This window comes from Populus euphratica, unplaced genomic scaffold (assembly GCF_000495115.2).
Source record: "Populus euphratica unplaced genomic scaffold, PopEup_1.0 scaffold1157.1, whole genome shotgun sequence".
NCBI lineage: Eukaryota > Viridiplantae > Streptophyta > Magnoliopsida > Malpighiales > Salicaceae > Populus > Populus euphratica.
The window spans coordinates 1,203-17,792 of NW_011501008.1; the positions used below are offsets into that span (position 1 = coordinate 1,203).

The following is a 16,590-nucleotide window of genomic DNA, read 5'->3' on the forward strand; positions in this document are numbered from 1 at the left end:
TCTAGGTAAATTATCAAATTATTTTCAATAATTATGGTTAAATTAAATATTATATTTAATGATTATAAAAAGAAAAAATTACTCCATATATTCTATGATATATGATTTTTTTTACTTTTAAATATTACAATTTATAACTTAAATTTAAAAAAAATAAAACTTTAAATCCTTAGTAATTGCATTAATGTCAATATCAAAACACAAAAAAAAAAAAAGAAGTAATCCAGTCAAAAACTTACTTATAATCCATTGATTATTTATTTATTTTTTAACAAAAACAACATTCTTTTATTTTATAAAAAAAAATGTTCCAGTAAGCCTTCATTTTAAATTGCGGCCTAAAAAGAGATTGGATAAAATTTAAAATTTATGTTTTACTTAAATTTTTTTATATGTTAAAGTCATTTTAGTATGAAAATTAAATTTTTAAAAAATAAAAAATAAAAACAACTATTATCATACTGCACACCATTAAAATGCATGACCCAAATCTGTTTTAAAACTATAAATGGTGGAGTAATTTCTCCTTATAAAAAAATAAAAAAAAAATGCAGAGACTTCTAAGCGGGAAAGCCAAAAATTCTAAAAAATTTCCAACAAAAACTGGAGCGGGCGACTCATCCTCAACCTCGCCCTCACCCTGAAGATAGAGAAAGAAACTGAAAGGAGCAAAAAACAAGAAAAGAAAAGAAAACAGCAACAATTCCTGTCAAATTCATGGAAGAAGAAGAAGATCCAACAGTCCGTGCCCTAATCACAGACCTAGAAGAAACCCTAAACACTCAAAACCAATCACAATCACTTCCTTTCACTCTCTCAAACCTCCAAAATCTCCAATCTCTCCTAGATTCAAATGACCCCCAAATTCTTTCTCAACTCCTCTCCAGTCTCTCCTCTAAATCCTTCTCTTTATCTTCTCTTCTCCCCTCTCTCACTTCCGCAATGGACTCGGCCCCTACGCACCTCTCCCTCCTATCCTCAAAAATTTACCTCTCTCTTATTCTTTTCCCTAATTCCCCAGTTTTCACTCTTTTCAATCCCATTTCTTTTCTCGCTCTCCTTCGCTCGCTTCGCCGGGCTGTTAAGTCCCCTCGCTGCTGCCCGCAAGAAGGAAATTCTTCAGGAGTGGCTAAGAAGAGAAAAGGGAGGAAAAGAGGAGGGATTGTTGCGTGTAATAATGGGGGTAGTGATGGGGATGGGGGCGAGGGCGAGGGTGAGGGTGAGGGCTTTTTTGATGTGAGAGTGTTTTTATGTGTTATTGAGAGATTAGTATTTGTTTTAGACTTGATTCATTTGAACAGGTTTCCTGATAGTTTGAAGTCTTTGGTTCAAACTGTAGTGGAAATTCTGGTTTTGGCGACCAGCAGGGAAATGGGTGGGGGTTTTGAGAGATTGGCGGGTTTGTGTTCGAAGATTTTGTGTCAAGTTTTGAAATCTGAGCATGGAGAGGAAGGGGAGACAGCGGCGGAGGTTTTGAAGGCGTTAGCGCCGTTGATTTTGATGGGGAAATCGCAAGCGAGGAGCTTTGCTTTGGGGTTTGTGAAGGGTTTGATGGTGGGTGCAGGGAAAACAAGTGACGGGGTTAAGAAGGGGGTGGTGAATTTGCCGCGGTATTTGGCTCAAAAGGCTCCAGAGAAGGCGGAGCCTCGAGGGTTCGCAGTGGAGGCGATAATAGAGATTGTTAGAGTGATGGACGTAGAGCACCAAGTTGCGTTTGCCGAGTATGTGGTGAAAATGACACAAGGGAAGGCCAGTCTTAGGCTTTTGGGAGTGGATTTGATTTTGAATTTAATGATGTTGCTTAAAGATCCGTTTATTGGAGTGGGTTTGGATTGTAAAGTGAAGGATTCGTGGGGTTTTAAATGTGTGGAGGCATTGATTCAGCGTTGCTCGGATTCGAGTTCTGGAATTCGAGCTCGTGCTTTGTCTAATTTGGCTCAGTTAGTGGGGTTTTTGTCAAGTGATGATAAGAATCATGATGTTTTGAAGGAAGTAACAGGGTTTGGGCAAGTGGAGGTGGAAGTAGGGGTAAATGATATTTTGAGGAAAAGGTGCATGGATGAGAAGGCAAATGTTAGGAAGGCTGCACTTGTTTTGGTCACCAAGTTGAGTGCTATCTTGGGTGGCAATTTTGATGGAGTTGTGCTCAAGACTATGGGAATGGCTTGTTCTGATCCACTTGTGAGCATACGTAAAGCCGCAATTTCTGCTCTGTCAGAGGTAAGTCCACTTTAGTGCTTCATGGAATGTTTCCTTGTTTAATACTGTCAGTAATTTGTTGCCATGAGTAAAACATGGTACTCTATCGCTTGTTTAGACCTTGTATGTTGTGCGCCTATCTAAGTTGTTGTGTCTCCTCTTGATCAGTTTGTTTTTTCTTCACAAAAATAAATAGATAAATAAATAAATTGTTGCGTATGCTCTTTTGTGCATTCTCTCTTCCTCAACTTGTGTTCTTCATTGACGTTGTAGGCTTTCAGAACATTTTCAGATGAAAGTGTGATAATTGAGTGGCTACATTCTGTTCCACGATTAATAACAGATAATGAAAGTAGTATTCAAGAAGAATGCGAGAACTTGTTCATGGAACTGGTTTTGGATCGCATTTCCAGAGCAGGATCCGAGGGTACCATACGCAACCAGACCACTTTCTCTGATTCCAATGTTAAAGCAAAAGATATAGAAAGGGAGATTGGTCTGCTGTTTCCAGGAATCTTGGTTCTTTTGAAGGAGATCTGCAATGGAGAGGTGACACCTTGGGTGAAGAAAATCTGCACAAGCTTGGGTAAGAAGAAACGACTGAGGCCTAAAATTGCTATAGCATTACAGAACATCATAAAGACTTCTGAGTCTTATTGGGTGATCAATTCCATGCCAATAGAGAAGTGGACAGCTCCACCTGGTGCTTGGTTTCTTCTATCAGAGGTGTCAGCGTACCTTTCAAAAGCTGTTGACTGGGAGTTTCTCCATCATCACTGGCAGCTCCTTGACAAGTACAGAGCAGTAGGTGAGTTTAAGAGTCCATGTCCTAAAGAATTTATGCATGAAGATGAAGATGGCCTAGAGTCCAGCTCTGTTGCATGGGTTAGCGATCGTGTTTTTCTCCTGCAAACAATCTCAAATGTTTCTGTTGAGCTGCCCCCTGAACCTGCAGCAGAGTTAGCTCATAACTTGCTTATAAGAATTGAAGAGTTCAGCATGCATTCAACAGAGGTAGCCATACAAGCATATGCATAATAGTATATAGGAGCGTCTCCTTTTCTGTTCTCTCCTGCTAGCATCCTTCTTGGGCTATACATTAATCATCATTACTATGTTCTGATGTTTCAAAAGTCACTATAATTTGCTTGAATTGCATTTTTATAGCTAAATTCTTGACAAGCTTCCACTTCAGTTTCTATACATGAGGTATCAAGCATGTACATGCTTCTAATGTTTCATGATAGTGTCCTACTAATTTTTTTTCTTGCACACCGTTTTCAAAAGTTCACATTTAGCATGATGGTGGATAAGAAATGTGAACACGCTTATATTGCTTTACTGTATTCTAGATTTCTAAACGTGTCCTTCTTGGGCCATACATTTGGTCACCATTGCTATGTATGAGGTTTCAAAAGACACCTAGAGTTTGCCTGACTTGCATTTTTATAGCTAAATTTATCTTGACAAGCTTTAGCTTCAGTTTCTATGCATCTGGGAATCCAGCATGGACATGCTTCCAATGTTTCTTAGTAGTGTCATGCAAATTTTCATTTTGCTTGTACACTGTTTTCAAAAGGTTACCTTTAGCATGATGTTGGATAAGAAATGTGGAGGAATACGCTGACAGTGCTTTACTTTATTATGATTTCTAAACAGCATGAACTGTATTCTTCAAGGTTTAATGCAATGATAGTAGCTCTTATAGGTATACTATTCCTGTTCCTTTTACAGAATTTTAATCCTGCTGATCTTGGGCATATTGCTTTTGCTTTAATCCATTAAGTGTGAAAAGAGAGAATGAACATATGTTCTCTGAAAGGACTATGCAGTTTGCTTCCATCTGGTTACTTTCTAATGAAGTGAACTTTGCAGGATAGAATCTTGTGAGGTTGAGTGCAATGGCACTATGACTTTAGTTGCATAGTTTCTAGAAAGAGTTAAGCAACCTAAAGCAGCCAGTACTAAAGAGTTGGCACAATGTTTTCCTGGCTTTATGTGTATGATTTGTTTTATTGCGTTGACATGTTTGATGCAGGTTAATGCTCATGTTAAAGCACTCAGAACCTTGTGCAAGCGGAAGGCTTTGGATGTTGATGAAGCTGAGAGTCTGGTCATCAAATGGGTACAGCAGCTTCTCTCTAAAGCTTCTCAGATCTTGGAGAAGTACATCACAGGAGATTCAGAAACAAACAAGGGGGATGCTTTTTTCACACCTCCTAGAAGTGTGACTAGGAAGGGCAAGAGAGCTGCAGCCCTATCTAGATTGTTGTCAGAAGCAGTAACTGCAGTTTATTCCATTGGGTTTTTGGTTATCATTTGTCCTTCAGCGGATACTAGCACCATTATTCCTCTACTACACACCATCATTACTTCAGGAAATTCTGATCCAAAATTAAGTAAATTGCCAGGCCCTCAAGTCTCTCTGAAACAGACAGCTCCCTCTTTGTACATTCAAGCATGGTTAACAATGGGAAAGATTTGCTTAGCAGACGAAGAACATGCAAAAAGATATATTCCTTTGTTTGTGCAGGTTCGATAGTTCCAACAAACATCTCACTAGCGTTACAATTGAATTTCCAGTAAATACAAAACTTTTTCTTCAGCATTCTTGTTGACATTTAGTGCAATGATGGGTATTGTTGATCAGGAATCTTAATATATAGTTAGAAAGAGTTCGCAATTTTGGAGTTGTAGTTGCATGATTCTTGAACAATAACAGAGCTAATGAAGCAATGCCTCTGGGGTTGTAGTTGCAGTGATATATTTAGCTACCTTTTTTTCTTTGCACGAGACTTGAACAACATGAGAGCTATTTAAGCTACATCTTTGTTTCTTCCCCTCGTGTCAAAGACTCCGTAAAACTATGCTCCTCATTCCAGCTGAAAGTAGCCTCTGAATTCTGAAATGCTTGCAATGCACTTTATGTTGCAGGAACTTGAAAAGAGTGACTCTGCAGCTCTTAGAAACAATCTTGTTGTAATGATGGCTGATTTTTGCATTCGCTATACTGCTCTAGTTGATTGGTGAGGCCTGTAGGCAAATGACAGAACTTTTTTTTTGTTTTAAATAAGAGTCTCTTCATAAATAGAGAAAAAAAAGACTGGTATTAGACGATAATCTCTTTGACACTAACTAGCTGTTCTTGAAGTCAACAGTTACATATCGAAGATCACCAAGTGTCTCCGTGATCCATGTGAACTTGTGAGGAGGCAGACATTTATACTGCTTTCAAGATTGTTGCAGGTTAAATTTTGTTTCAGGGTTTCTGTCATTTGTTATACCATTGTCTCCTTTTCCTTTTTCTGGGAGTAATCATCACTGTTCCTTTTTCACTTTTTAATTATATTTTTACATTCAGAGGGACTATGTGAAGTGGAGGGGGGTGCTCTTCCTTCGATTTCTTTTGTCACTAGTTGATGAGTCAGAAACGATTAGAGAATTAGCTGATTTCCTCTTTGGGAATATTCTAAAAGGTCAATAGGCAATCACAACTCATCATTTTTATTTTGGTGACATATTCCTGGGCTTTACTGATGTATATAACTTGTGTGCAGTCAAGGCACCGCTTCTAGCTTACAACAGTTTTGTGGAAGCTATTTTTGTTCTGAATGACTGTGATGCCCATAATCGGCATTGTGGCTCTAAAAGTTCGCAAACAGAGAGCCATCTATTTTCCATCAGGTAGGTGCCTCTGTTATTCTGCAACCAAGAAAAGAAATGCTCTATATTTTCAATGAAGATAATCTATTGAAGAATATCATTTCCAGGGGTAATGATGAAAACTCAAGGTCCAAAAGAATGCACATCTATGTTTCTTTGCTGAAACAAATGGCTCCCGAGCACCTCTTGGCAACATTTGCAAAGCTGTGTGCTGAGATTCTTGCAGCTGCATCAGATGGCATGCTCAAGCTGGAGGATGTCAGGGGACAGTCTGTTCTGCAGGTAGTAATCCTATGCGAATCTAAGAACCACACTTCCATAAGCCCTTTAGGAATATGTTTAATTGGCAAGAGTAAGTGTTCAATTGCTGTGCTTTTCTAGTTTAAGAGATCACCGACCATGCTTCTCATTCAAGGTTTCTCCATCATTTCACCAGATTGTTATTGGTAGAAGTCACCTACTGCCCTTTGCTCTTAGTGAAATGGCAGCTGGACTTCTCATAGTTTCCATCTTTTACCAAATTCCCTAGTGAATAAGACTTTCTCAATTTTTATTTTGGTGGTAATTCAGAGGGGTGGGTAATAATTTTGATTCCTCGCCTTGTTGTTCTTACTGTTTGTTAATTGGGGGAGCAGGATGCTTTTCAAATTCTTGCGTGCAAAGAGATCCGAATCCCATCAGGCCGTGGGTCACAGACTGATGCGGGAGATGTAGAGGAAGAAAGTGGAGATGGAGTCTCTGCAGCAGCTGCCAAGAGAGGGGCCATAACTCAAGCAGTGAAGAAGGGTCTTATTCAAAATACCATCCCCATCTTTATAGAGCTTAAACGACTACTAGAAAGCAAGAACAGCCCACTTACAGGTTCGCTCATGGAATGTCTCCGGATTATTCTCAAGGATTACAAGAATGAGATTGATGAAATATTAGTCGCTGACAAGCAACTTCAGAAAGAGCTCATTTACGACATGCAAAAATACGAAACATCCAAGGCAAAATCAGCAGCTGCTGTGGTCGTAGCCTCTATGCAAAACCATAGCAGCTTTCTTTCACCTGGGGCTTCTAAGACTGCAGGTGGAACAAAAGCTCAGGATAACTTAAATGAAAACCAGCAAAGTGATTCAAGAGTGGCATCGGCAATGGCAAATGCAGTTGCTGAAGCTAGAGTCAGGTCTGTGCTAAGAGAAGTTAACAGAGGAATAGCAACACCACCACTTAGCTCCATTAGTAGGCCTAAACTCAAGCCAAACCAGGAAGGTACTGGTGCTCGTACTGATCGTCCTCCGCATGTATTAGAATCGCTGAGAAGGAAACAGAGTTTCTTTTCTGATGATGAAAACTGATTTCTAAAGTTTCTCTTCCTTCCATCTGAAAAATACTGAAGCATCAAGTTGGGGGTTCAGATATGTAATTTTTATTTATTATCATCACAGTGCAGCTAACATGTATCAAAGCAAGAACCATTTTTGATGTCCTGAACATGATATAGTTCAGTTTTGGGTTACTGGACACTATATTTTATATGTAGATACTAGCAAGCTTTATGAAATTCTTCCTCTCTTCGTATTCAGTTCATCTTCAATATGTCGGCAGATTTGTTGAAATGGTAGACGGGAGCAAAACTTTGTGATATTGCTCTAGCCTTCTGTTCTGGAGGTTTATTTTAAAAGCATATTATGATTAATTTTAGCTGGAAAGTAATTTTTATTTATTTATTTTGATGTTTGGTTATACTTTGAAAAACTAGTTAATAAAATTTACTTTATAGTTTTTTTTGTTTTTTGTTTTTAAATGAATGAGAAGAGTGTTTTTTGAAATGGAAAAAGACACTTTTTTATGAAAAATTTAAAATTTACAATGACAAAATACTTTATTATTCTCTTATATATTAATAAAATATATTTCAAATATATAATATTGTATATGGAATAGTATATTAGGATATATCAATATGTTTAATATGCAGATATATATTATTGTTTTGATTTGATTTAGACAATATTGCTAGAACATACATTATAATACACAACATGTTAAATATAAATCATAATATAGAAATAGAATTCCAAAAAAAATATTATTTCCAATAATTTACAGGGAACAAAAAAAGATTGATATAAATAAAAATTATACTATTTTTAAAAAGTTAGTAATTCAAAATATATTATTTTTTACCATACACATAATTAATCAGAATATATTTTTATAAAAATATTTTTTTAATAAATTCACTTTAAAAAAACTTTTTTTGTATATTTCCTGCACGCCAAACGCTAACGTTTGGTTAGCAAATTTTTTAGTGTGGTGCTCATCTACGCGCCTTAGTTTTTTTATTTATATTTTTTTTGTGAAACATATAATATATACAGATTAATGAATACGCTTTATATTGTTAAAATATTTTTGAAGGTAATCTCACCCCAAATTAAATATTTAACTAAATAATTCTATATGTTATCTATTATTTTAGAATATAAAAGATAAAAATAATTAGGATAGAAAAGAAATATATATATATATATATATATATTCTGTTTTATTTTAAAATTTTAAAATTCACTAAAATACTGTTTTACATACCGTTTTAGTTTCAATCTCCATCACTTAAGTTAAATATGTAAATTTAAAGAGAAATTAACTTGAATTATAGAATTAAAATTATAAATACAATATCAATAATATCAAGTATCTAAATATAATTTTAAAATTTAAATATTTTTATTTAATAACTATTAGATTGTTTTGTTGATCCTTATTATGCTACGGATCAAGTTAATTTTTTTAATGTAAAAATAAATATTTAGACATAGCTAGTGTTTTTCTAGTAAAAAAAATTAAATTATATTAGAGCAGATTTAATGTAACTCAATTGATTTGACAAATTCAAAGATAATTATCTTGTAGTTTGACTTTAAAAACAAAATTTAAGATGATATTTTTTTTTAATATTGAGATAATAACATATTGGATTGAGCCGAGTCAATATATATTAACCTTTGAAATCTGCATCTCAAATTATAAAATCATGATAACCTTATATAAAATAAATCAAGATAAATTATGAAATTTAATTTCCTATAAACTCATTGTTTAATGATAAAATGAAAAAAAAAATAAAAAAAACATAACAAATTGACCTAAATCCATCCAAGTTAATTTATAAAATTCATAATTCATGTAATGAGATTGAAATAATTTTATAAAAAATAAATTAAAATAATGAAAAAACTTGATTAATAATCAATCTAATATTTAAGGTGCTAAATAATAAAATTTTAAAAAATTTCAATTAAAAAATAGATAAAAAATCAAGTCAATTAGATTAAACTAGAAATACTGTGACATGATATAACTGAGATAATATAAATCAAGTCAATTAGATTAAACTAGAAATAGAGATAATATAAAAAAAAAGAGTAAATTATAGAAAATTATAAAATTTAATCTTTAATAAATAAAATATTAAAAAATAAAATTAAAAAATATATAAATTTTAAAAATAAAATGATAAATATAACTGAAACACATTCATTAAAATTCGATTAAAATTTAGAATGACTAAAGCAAGATTTTGTTTTGGTTTTTTTTAATCCAAGTGAACCCATTTTTTTTATTTTATAAAGGAATAAAAAATATTTATTTAAAAAAACAATAAAAAAATTACACTGGATTAATTCTCGTTTTAGTTTTTTAAAACCTCATCTAGTGTAGATGAAAAGTTACAGGTTACCTTGTTGGTCCGTCTAGTTTTAAAAAGTGGCATTAGAACGGGGTGTCATAAACAAGAATTGGCAGGTGGTCCTGGGCCCAGTCCTGGGCCCATCAGTATAAATATCGAACCCACACCAAACATTTCTTTGGGTGATTAGATGGTCTTCTACTAGCAGAGGCACACCCCCTCTCTGTCTCGCTCCCCCTCTCTATCTCTCAGATCGAATATTTTTATCACCAGGTAACTCTCAATTTCCTTCCTACTTCAATATCTGATGATTAATAATAACATTGCTAAATTGTCTTCGTTATCTTTACACATATTTTCTTCAATTGTTTGTGTTGAGGTTGTGGAAATTAATAATAATCATGGATGGAAACAAAGATGAAGCAATAAGATGTGTTAGAATTGCCGAAGAAGCAATCGCATCCGGAAATAAGCAACGCGCTTTCAAATTTATTAAAATGGCGCAACGTCTTAATCATAATTTGTCTGTTAATCATCTTTTATCTGCATGTGAGAAGCTTGATTCCTCGGAAAACTCCGCTTCTGTGGATCAAAGTGATCCTAAGGATAGGAATACGAATGGTTTTGTTAAGAGTGATGAGGGTATGAGTGCGGAGAGGAGTTTTACTGAGGAGCATGTGCACTTGATTAGGCATATTAATAGGAATAAGGATTGCTATGGGATTCTTGGGGTCGAAAAGAGTTGTTCCGTTGAAGAGATTAGGAAGGCGTATAGGAAACTGTCGTTGAAAGTTCATCCTGATAAGAATAAAGCTCCGGGATCGGAGGAGGCGTTTAAGAAATTATGCAAGGCGTTTAAGTGTTTGAGTGATGGTGATTCCAGGAAGCAGTATGATCAGACGGGTTTGGTTGACGGGTTTGAGCATAATCAGCAGTATAATAATAATAATGTTAGGCGGCGGAGAACAAGTGCGCGTGATTCTTATTATGATGACGAGTTTGATCCTGATGAGATATTCAGGGCTTTTTTTGGCCAGACAGATGTGTTTAGGGCTCGTCATGTTTATAGGAATAGAGGAACGGATGATCAACAGAGGGGGGAGCAGGGAGGGGGACCTAATTTGATTGTTCTGCTGCAAATACTGCCCTTCTTGTTGATTATTTTGCTTGCTTATCTGCCGTTTTCAGAGCCCGAGTACTCTTTGCTTAAGAATGTAGCTTATCAGATTCCCATGTCTACTGAAAAGTATGGCGTGGAGTATTTTGTCAAGTCATCAGCATTTGATAAGAACTTTCCTCCTGGAAGTCCTGCTCGAGATAGCATTGAAGACAGTGTGATTAAGGATTACAGAAATATGCTTTGGCGGTACTGTAACATAGAAATCCGCAGACGTCAATGGAGTAGGAATATGCCCACTCCTAACTGTGATAAGCTACGTGATCTCGGATTAGCATGAAGGTAAGCTCATTACCCTGTTTATTCGTGACTGGGAATTATGTCATTTTCTCATTTTATTTTTCTGGTTCAGATGATTGTTCAGTGCCTGATTTCATGAAGGGCTTTCCTGTATGAAATACTCTTACTACTGATGCTTGTTTGGAGGAAGGTCACTTAGTTTTCATTTAATGCCACTTTGATCATATGGAGATCTTCGATGTCCGTGTCACCGTCTATTTAGTGACATGTCTCACTATCTGATGTTTGGCTCCATGTATGATTCGAAGATGGATGCGTTTTAGTGGAATACATATGGTGTTGTCTGTGCTAAGCTATTGAAGGATGTAGTTCCCAAGTTATACAAATGAGATTCACTTGCAGGACTCAAGGCATAATTGTATCGAGATTTTGATTGCAATATAAAGGTTTAGCCTTACCCTAACCAGTTTGGTGTTTGATGTCTTTGGAATATTATGTTGTGTGTGTTTGTCTCCATGGTTGTGTAGGTACATGTTAGTTCATTATCAGGGACGGTTTCTGTGCTTGCTTTGGAGATAAGATGTTATTCTGAAATATCACTCTAGAATTAGGTTCCCTCTATCCCATTCTTCTTAAATTTCACCATTTGGCCAACATTGTGGTTTCAATCTCTTCCTTGTCCTTTGGGTATATGTCTATTGTACATTCTCTTTACAATATGTGAATATGCATAAAACTCTCGTGTTTATTATCAATTAATTGTCCACAATAAGTCTTCTCCCCTCTGGGTTTTGTGGATAAACTAGTAGTATGAGTTTATCCACTATCACGTTATTTACTTTCACAATAATCAGATATTTTACTGGTCTGCATGAAGCTGTGCAAGGTCACAGTGTGGTCTCTCAAGTTCCAACTTGTAACCTGGCTTCCCCCTGAATTTAACTAAGCAGCTATACTCTTGGATTCCTGTACAAGTTTCTTATTTGATGTGTCATTATTCTATACAATGCTACGCTTGAAATTCTTACCTCATCTACCTTCGCCTGATTCCTTCTGCTGCGCTTCCTTATCTAAGATTGATCCTCAACAATCCGAAGGAACAGTTTGAATATGCTACCACTAAATGCTGCCATTATCGAAAATTCCGCATGTCTTCCTTAATTCCAAATTGCTCACTGTTGTTTGTCCTTGGAACTGATGTCGTTGATGAACTAAGTTTGTCTTTATAGCAGGAAACACAACTTGTCTTCTCTCGAAGATACTCAGTTTTTTTCACAAGTTCTATGATGAAACTCTTTGCCTATCCTTGTTACAGCATGTGATGAAACTTTATTTACTTGATTACTAGATGCCAATGTCCCCAAAACCCAGGCATTTCTTTATGAGTCTGCATGAACTTTCAAATACAAGTCACCATGTCACCACCAGAATCTTAAAAGAAGCAGCAGTGTTTTAAATTTACACCTATGCATGTGATATCCGTATTTCATGTTGCAAAGTCTTTTCATACACAGTATGCGCACATCATTCACCACTTGTTCTTCATATTGAATGCCGGTGCTCCCCAACCTATATCCTCGGCTCTTACATAAGCAACTACGGCAATTGATTCATTTGAGGAAGAATCTAGTCCCTTCACCAGACTATCTTATGTGGTTGTGACAACACATCTGTCAGTAGGGTATTTTTTTCTCTGTCTGTCCATTTTTATTTTGTCATGTTCCATGTTATATAACTGAGTTTCTTATGATGCTTTACTGTTCATATAAATATTCATTTGTATGTCATTTCGCACTACTTTACCTTGCCTTGCCACATGGTGGTTAAATTGTTTCGCTCACTTTCTTTGTTTGTTTATATATTTTTTTTCTCAATCATCGGTTGATTCAATCTAGTTCAATGCACAGTTAAGAAAATAGCCCGCGGTAGTGCGGGGACAACGGACTTGGTGGTTTTTATGGTGTGGATTTCAACCATTTTTCTCACAAATGTAGTTTTTTCTCATTAGACAAGGCTTGAAAGCTCGAGGCCTATCATAAGCTCAAAAATAAAACTGGTTGACTAGGTTGGTCTGATTTTGCATGAAGAGGTCTACTTGAGAATGTGGTCTGTTGTATTATATAGCATCACGGGCGACCGTTTTTCTGAAATAGGATTTTTATGATGAAGGGTGAAAAGAATAATTAACTCTTGTTTCTTAAAAAAAATAAAAACAGAGTTTATAATATTTTAGTAATTAAAATTTTTAACTGGTCTCGGAGTTTGAATAAAAGTACTGATTATATATGGAGAGAATGTATTACTCCTGTCCTGGTATGCTGTATTAAAAGTTAATTGCACTGTTTGTTTATTTGATATAAAATAAGATATTCTAATCTGCTTTATAACTGTTTGTTTGTTTAAAATTTAAAAAGATTTATACGTAAAAAAATTATTATCTTATTAGATTAAAATCTAATTATTTTAATGTCAAAACATATATTTTTATATTTTTTTAATATTAAAAATATGTTTTACGTATGAGTTTATAATTTTTAATATACAAACAAATAAAATAAATTTTTTCAGTTTATGTAAAATACAAGCCAAGTTCTCACTATTTTTCTTGATTTTTTATATTCAAGATGCTAAATCATGCCATGTAATTTTTATTTATTTATGCAAATATAATTTAATTTTTTAGAGATTTGACTATATGTAAATTAAAAAAGTATATTTTTTTAGAGAGATTTTTTTTTGGAAGGGAGCCAATTTATCTAATACTAAAAAGAAAAATATATAGGTTAATTGTGTTGTTTATTTATTTGATGTAAAATAAGATACCCTAATGTACTTTCTAACTGTTGGTCTGTCTAAAGTTTAAATTAAAAAAAATCATACTTGGTAAAAAAATTATTATATTATCAGGTTAAAACATAATCATTCTAATGTTAAAACATGTATTTTATATTCTTTTTTAATATCAAGAATATGTTTCATATATAAATTCATAATTTTTGATATATAAACAAACAAAATAAATTTTTTTGGTATATTTAAAATACAAGCCAAGTTCTCACTATTTTTCTTGATTTTTTATATTCAAAGATACTAAATCATGCTGTATATTTTTTATTTATTTCTACAAATATAATTATTTTTTTGAGAGATTTAACTATATATAAATTTAAAAAATAATTTCTTAAAGAGATTTTATTTTGTGGAAGGGAACCAATTTATCTAATATCAAAAAGACATCTTATGTATAGGTTACAATTTCAAATATTAAATATGCAGGAATAAAAAAATATAAAGAACTTGAAATTAATTACAAGATAAACTTATAAAAATTTAATAAAATTAAACTAAGATCATTAATGATAAAATGCAATAACATGCTTTAATCAAGGTATCAACTCCACGCAAATTATTTATTCATCACCCAATAACATAGAAAAACATCTGACAATACAAAAAATTCCAACATCAAGTCTTGTTAACTTCATAAATTATATTCAAATTGCATTCGAATCTAAATAAATCAACATAGATCCAATGAATCATGAATCAATATTCAATTAGCAGTCATAAAAGGTATAATTTTTTGTTATTTCTGCTGTTTTTGAATTTAAAATAAAATAAAATAAAAAATCAGGTTATGAAATTGGAGTCCAAAACATGACGTTGCTATTGCTGCTTCAAGAGGACACCACGCACCATCTGCCATGGCGGCCCAGGATGCACACTAACGAGGTTTTATAACACCCAGAGTCTATGCCATGAGCTTCTTTTATATCTGATATAAGAAGGTGCAATTTTGCAATTTGCACACAGCTTGTTCATACCTTGTGCGTTGCTGCTTCTGTTCTTTCCTTTCAAGATTGATGTCATGGAATAAAAAGATTTACAGCTCAGAAAAGAGCAAGACATACATACATACATATATATATATATATGAAGAGCTATTTGGTCTTTCTCCATCAACATCTGTACTGTTCATCTTGATCGTCATTTCAGCCTTGCATTAATCAACGATGACCGCAATTCAGCTCCATGGCAGGCAGTGTGAGTGCCTCCCATGAACACCTCTTCGTATGGCTGTCTGGATTTAGGGTTTTTTTCTTGAGTTTCTTCATGATTGGTGCTGAGCTGAGGATTATTCTATAGTTTCATCTCATCAACTGCACAGCTTTCATGTTTACTGTTGCTATCTCCAGTCAGATTTCTAATTGTTCACTGCAGGCTACCAGGTACTCTTGTTTGAAGTCTCATAATAATTATTTTTTAAGATATTTTTATTTAAAAATATATTAAAATAATATTTTTTTATTTTTTAAAAATTATTTTTACCATTAACACATCAAAATAATATAAAAATAAAAAAAATAATTTAAAACAAATAAAATTTTTTAAAATATTTTTAAAATGTAAAATCAAACAAAACTGGGTGAAAAAACATCTACAAGTCAGACTTTATATTAATAAATTACCAAATTAATTTGTTGACAAGGTTTTATTTTTATTTTCTATATGGTATATGTTGTGTTATAAGGTATTTTTTATTTAAAAATATATTAAAATAATATTTTTTTTATCTTTTAAAATTCATTTTTATTATTACTATATCAAAATAATTTAAAAATAATTAAATATAAACAAAAAAAAATCTAAATTAAAAAAAAAAGGTGTTAAATATGTACTCCATGTGCATAAAGGAAAGGAAATATTAAAAGCTGTTTGTTTGTGAGGAAAAAATCAAACTCTTCTCCATGTGATGATGACAGTCTGATGCATTATTTCTGCATCTGCCTGTCGAGAAGTGCATCCATCTCCTTCTACGTGATGCCCTGACAGTCATTATTACTACAAGTAGCTAAACTGCTTTTTATTATTATTATTATTATACCTGTGAACAATAAATAATGGACTTGGATCATATTTGAATCTCCACCCCCATATGATTTTTTTATATGATGTTGGTGATAAAAGATTATTTTTTATTTTTTTAAAATATATTAAAATAATATTTATTTTATTTTTTAAATTTTATTTTTAATATCATGATCTAAAAAATATTAATTTAAATTAATAAAAAATTACATTTTCTTTGTTTTTGCATATCAAAAATAAATTTTCAAAACTATTTCTTTTAATTTTTAAAGATTATTAATATAAAAACAAACAAGTTCGATATAGGATATATTTAACTGGATAATCCAAATTTTGATAAAATTTAAAAATATATCTTATTTAAAATTATTTTTATTTATTAATATAAAAATAAATGTTAAAAAATTAATAAAATATTATTTTAATATATTTCTAATAAAGATATATTTAAAAATCAACCACCACCATATTCCCTCGTCTCATTTAATTTCAGGTTAAAAACGAAAATGACAAATCCGAAAATGACAAACATTGACATTTGATTTTTTTTAGGGAAACGTACCCTAGAAAAGGAGACAATCCACTTAAGTTGTGCTCAGTTTATTTTATAAAAATAATACTATTTTATTTTAATAAATAAAATAACATCAGTTGACCCATAATCCAAGCTTCAAACCGGATCTTTAAACCGGGTCAAACTCCAACCCGGACCTTAGAAATACAGTATCCAGCTTGAAAATTAGTGGTAATAACGTATTTAATTGGC

At 33.1% G+C, this 16,590-nt stretch overlaps 2 protein-coding genes and 1 long non-coding RNA gene across 4 annotated transcripts; 2 read left to right on the plus strand and 1 right to left on the minus strand.

The window, feature by feature from the left end:
- The first annotated feature begins 577 nt into the window (after positions 1 to 577).
- Positions 578 to 7,429, plus strand: LOC105117037 (condensin-2 complex subunit D3-like). Its single transcript, XM_011014571.1, has 9 exons — positions 578 to 2,220; positions 2,473 to 3,213; positions 4,238 to 4,732; positions 5,134 to 5,225; positions 5,358 to 5,445; positions 5,561 to 5,675; positions 5,757 to 5,883; positions 5,970 to 6,144; positions 6,498 to 7,429. The coding sequence occupies exons 1-9, from the start codon at positions 718 to 720 to the stop codon at positions 7,200 to 7,202; spliced, it is 4,041 nt and encodes a 1,346-aa protein (XP_011012873.1). The 5' UTR covers positions 578 to 717; the 3' UTR covers positions 7,203 to 7,429.
- A 2,463-nt stretch (positions 7,430 to 9,892) lies between these two features.
- On the plus strand, positions 9,893 to 13,082 carry LOC105117036 (DnaJ heat shock amino-terminal domain protein (DUF1977)). Of its 2 annotated transcripts, none has more exons than XM_011014570.1 (2): positions 9,893 to 10,997; positions 12,851 to 13,082. In XM_011014570.1, exon 1 carries the CDS (start codon positions 9,940 to 9,942, stop codon positions 10,993 to 10,995), a length of 1,056 nt encoding a protein of 351 aa, XP_011012872.1. In that variant the 5' UTR covers positions 9,893 to 9,939; the 3' UTR covers positions 10,996 to 10,997; positions 12,851 to 13,082. The 2 variants fall into 2 exon arrangements, with proteins under 2 accessions (XP_011012872.1, XP_011012871.1); XM_011014569.1 differs by lacking the exon at positions 12,851 to 13,082 and adding an exon at positions 11,068 to 11,520 and having other exon boundaries at positions 9,897 to 10,997.
- LOC105117035 (uncharacterized) lies at positions 11,672 to 16,590 on the minus strand. The gene is made up of 3 exons (XR_840664.1): positions 16,578 to 16,590; positions 12,751 to 12,752; positions 11,672 to 12,005 (listed from the first exon to the last, which is right to left on the minus strand). It is a non-coding gene; the product is annotated as an uncharacterized LOC105117035 (long non-coding RNA).

Excerpts from the sequence above, each read along its gene's own strand:
- LOC105117037 (XM_011014571.1), top strand. The coding sequence starts at position 718 with ATGGAAGAAGAAGAAGATCCAACAGTCCGTGCCCTAATCACAGACCTA. Across the intron at positions 5,676-5,756 it reads CTTTGGGAATATTCTAAAAG|TCAAGGCACCGCTTCTAGCT; the intron begins GTCAATAGGCAA and ends ACTTGTGTGCAG. Across the intron at positions 5,884-5,969 it reads AGCCATCTATTTTCCATCAG|GGGTAATGATGAAAACTCAA; the intron begins GTAGGTGCCTCT and ends TATCATTTCCAG.
- LOC105117036 (XM_011014570.1), top strand. The coding sequence starts at position 9,940 with ATGGATGGAAACAAAGATGAAGCAATAAGATGTGTTAGAATTGCCGAA.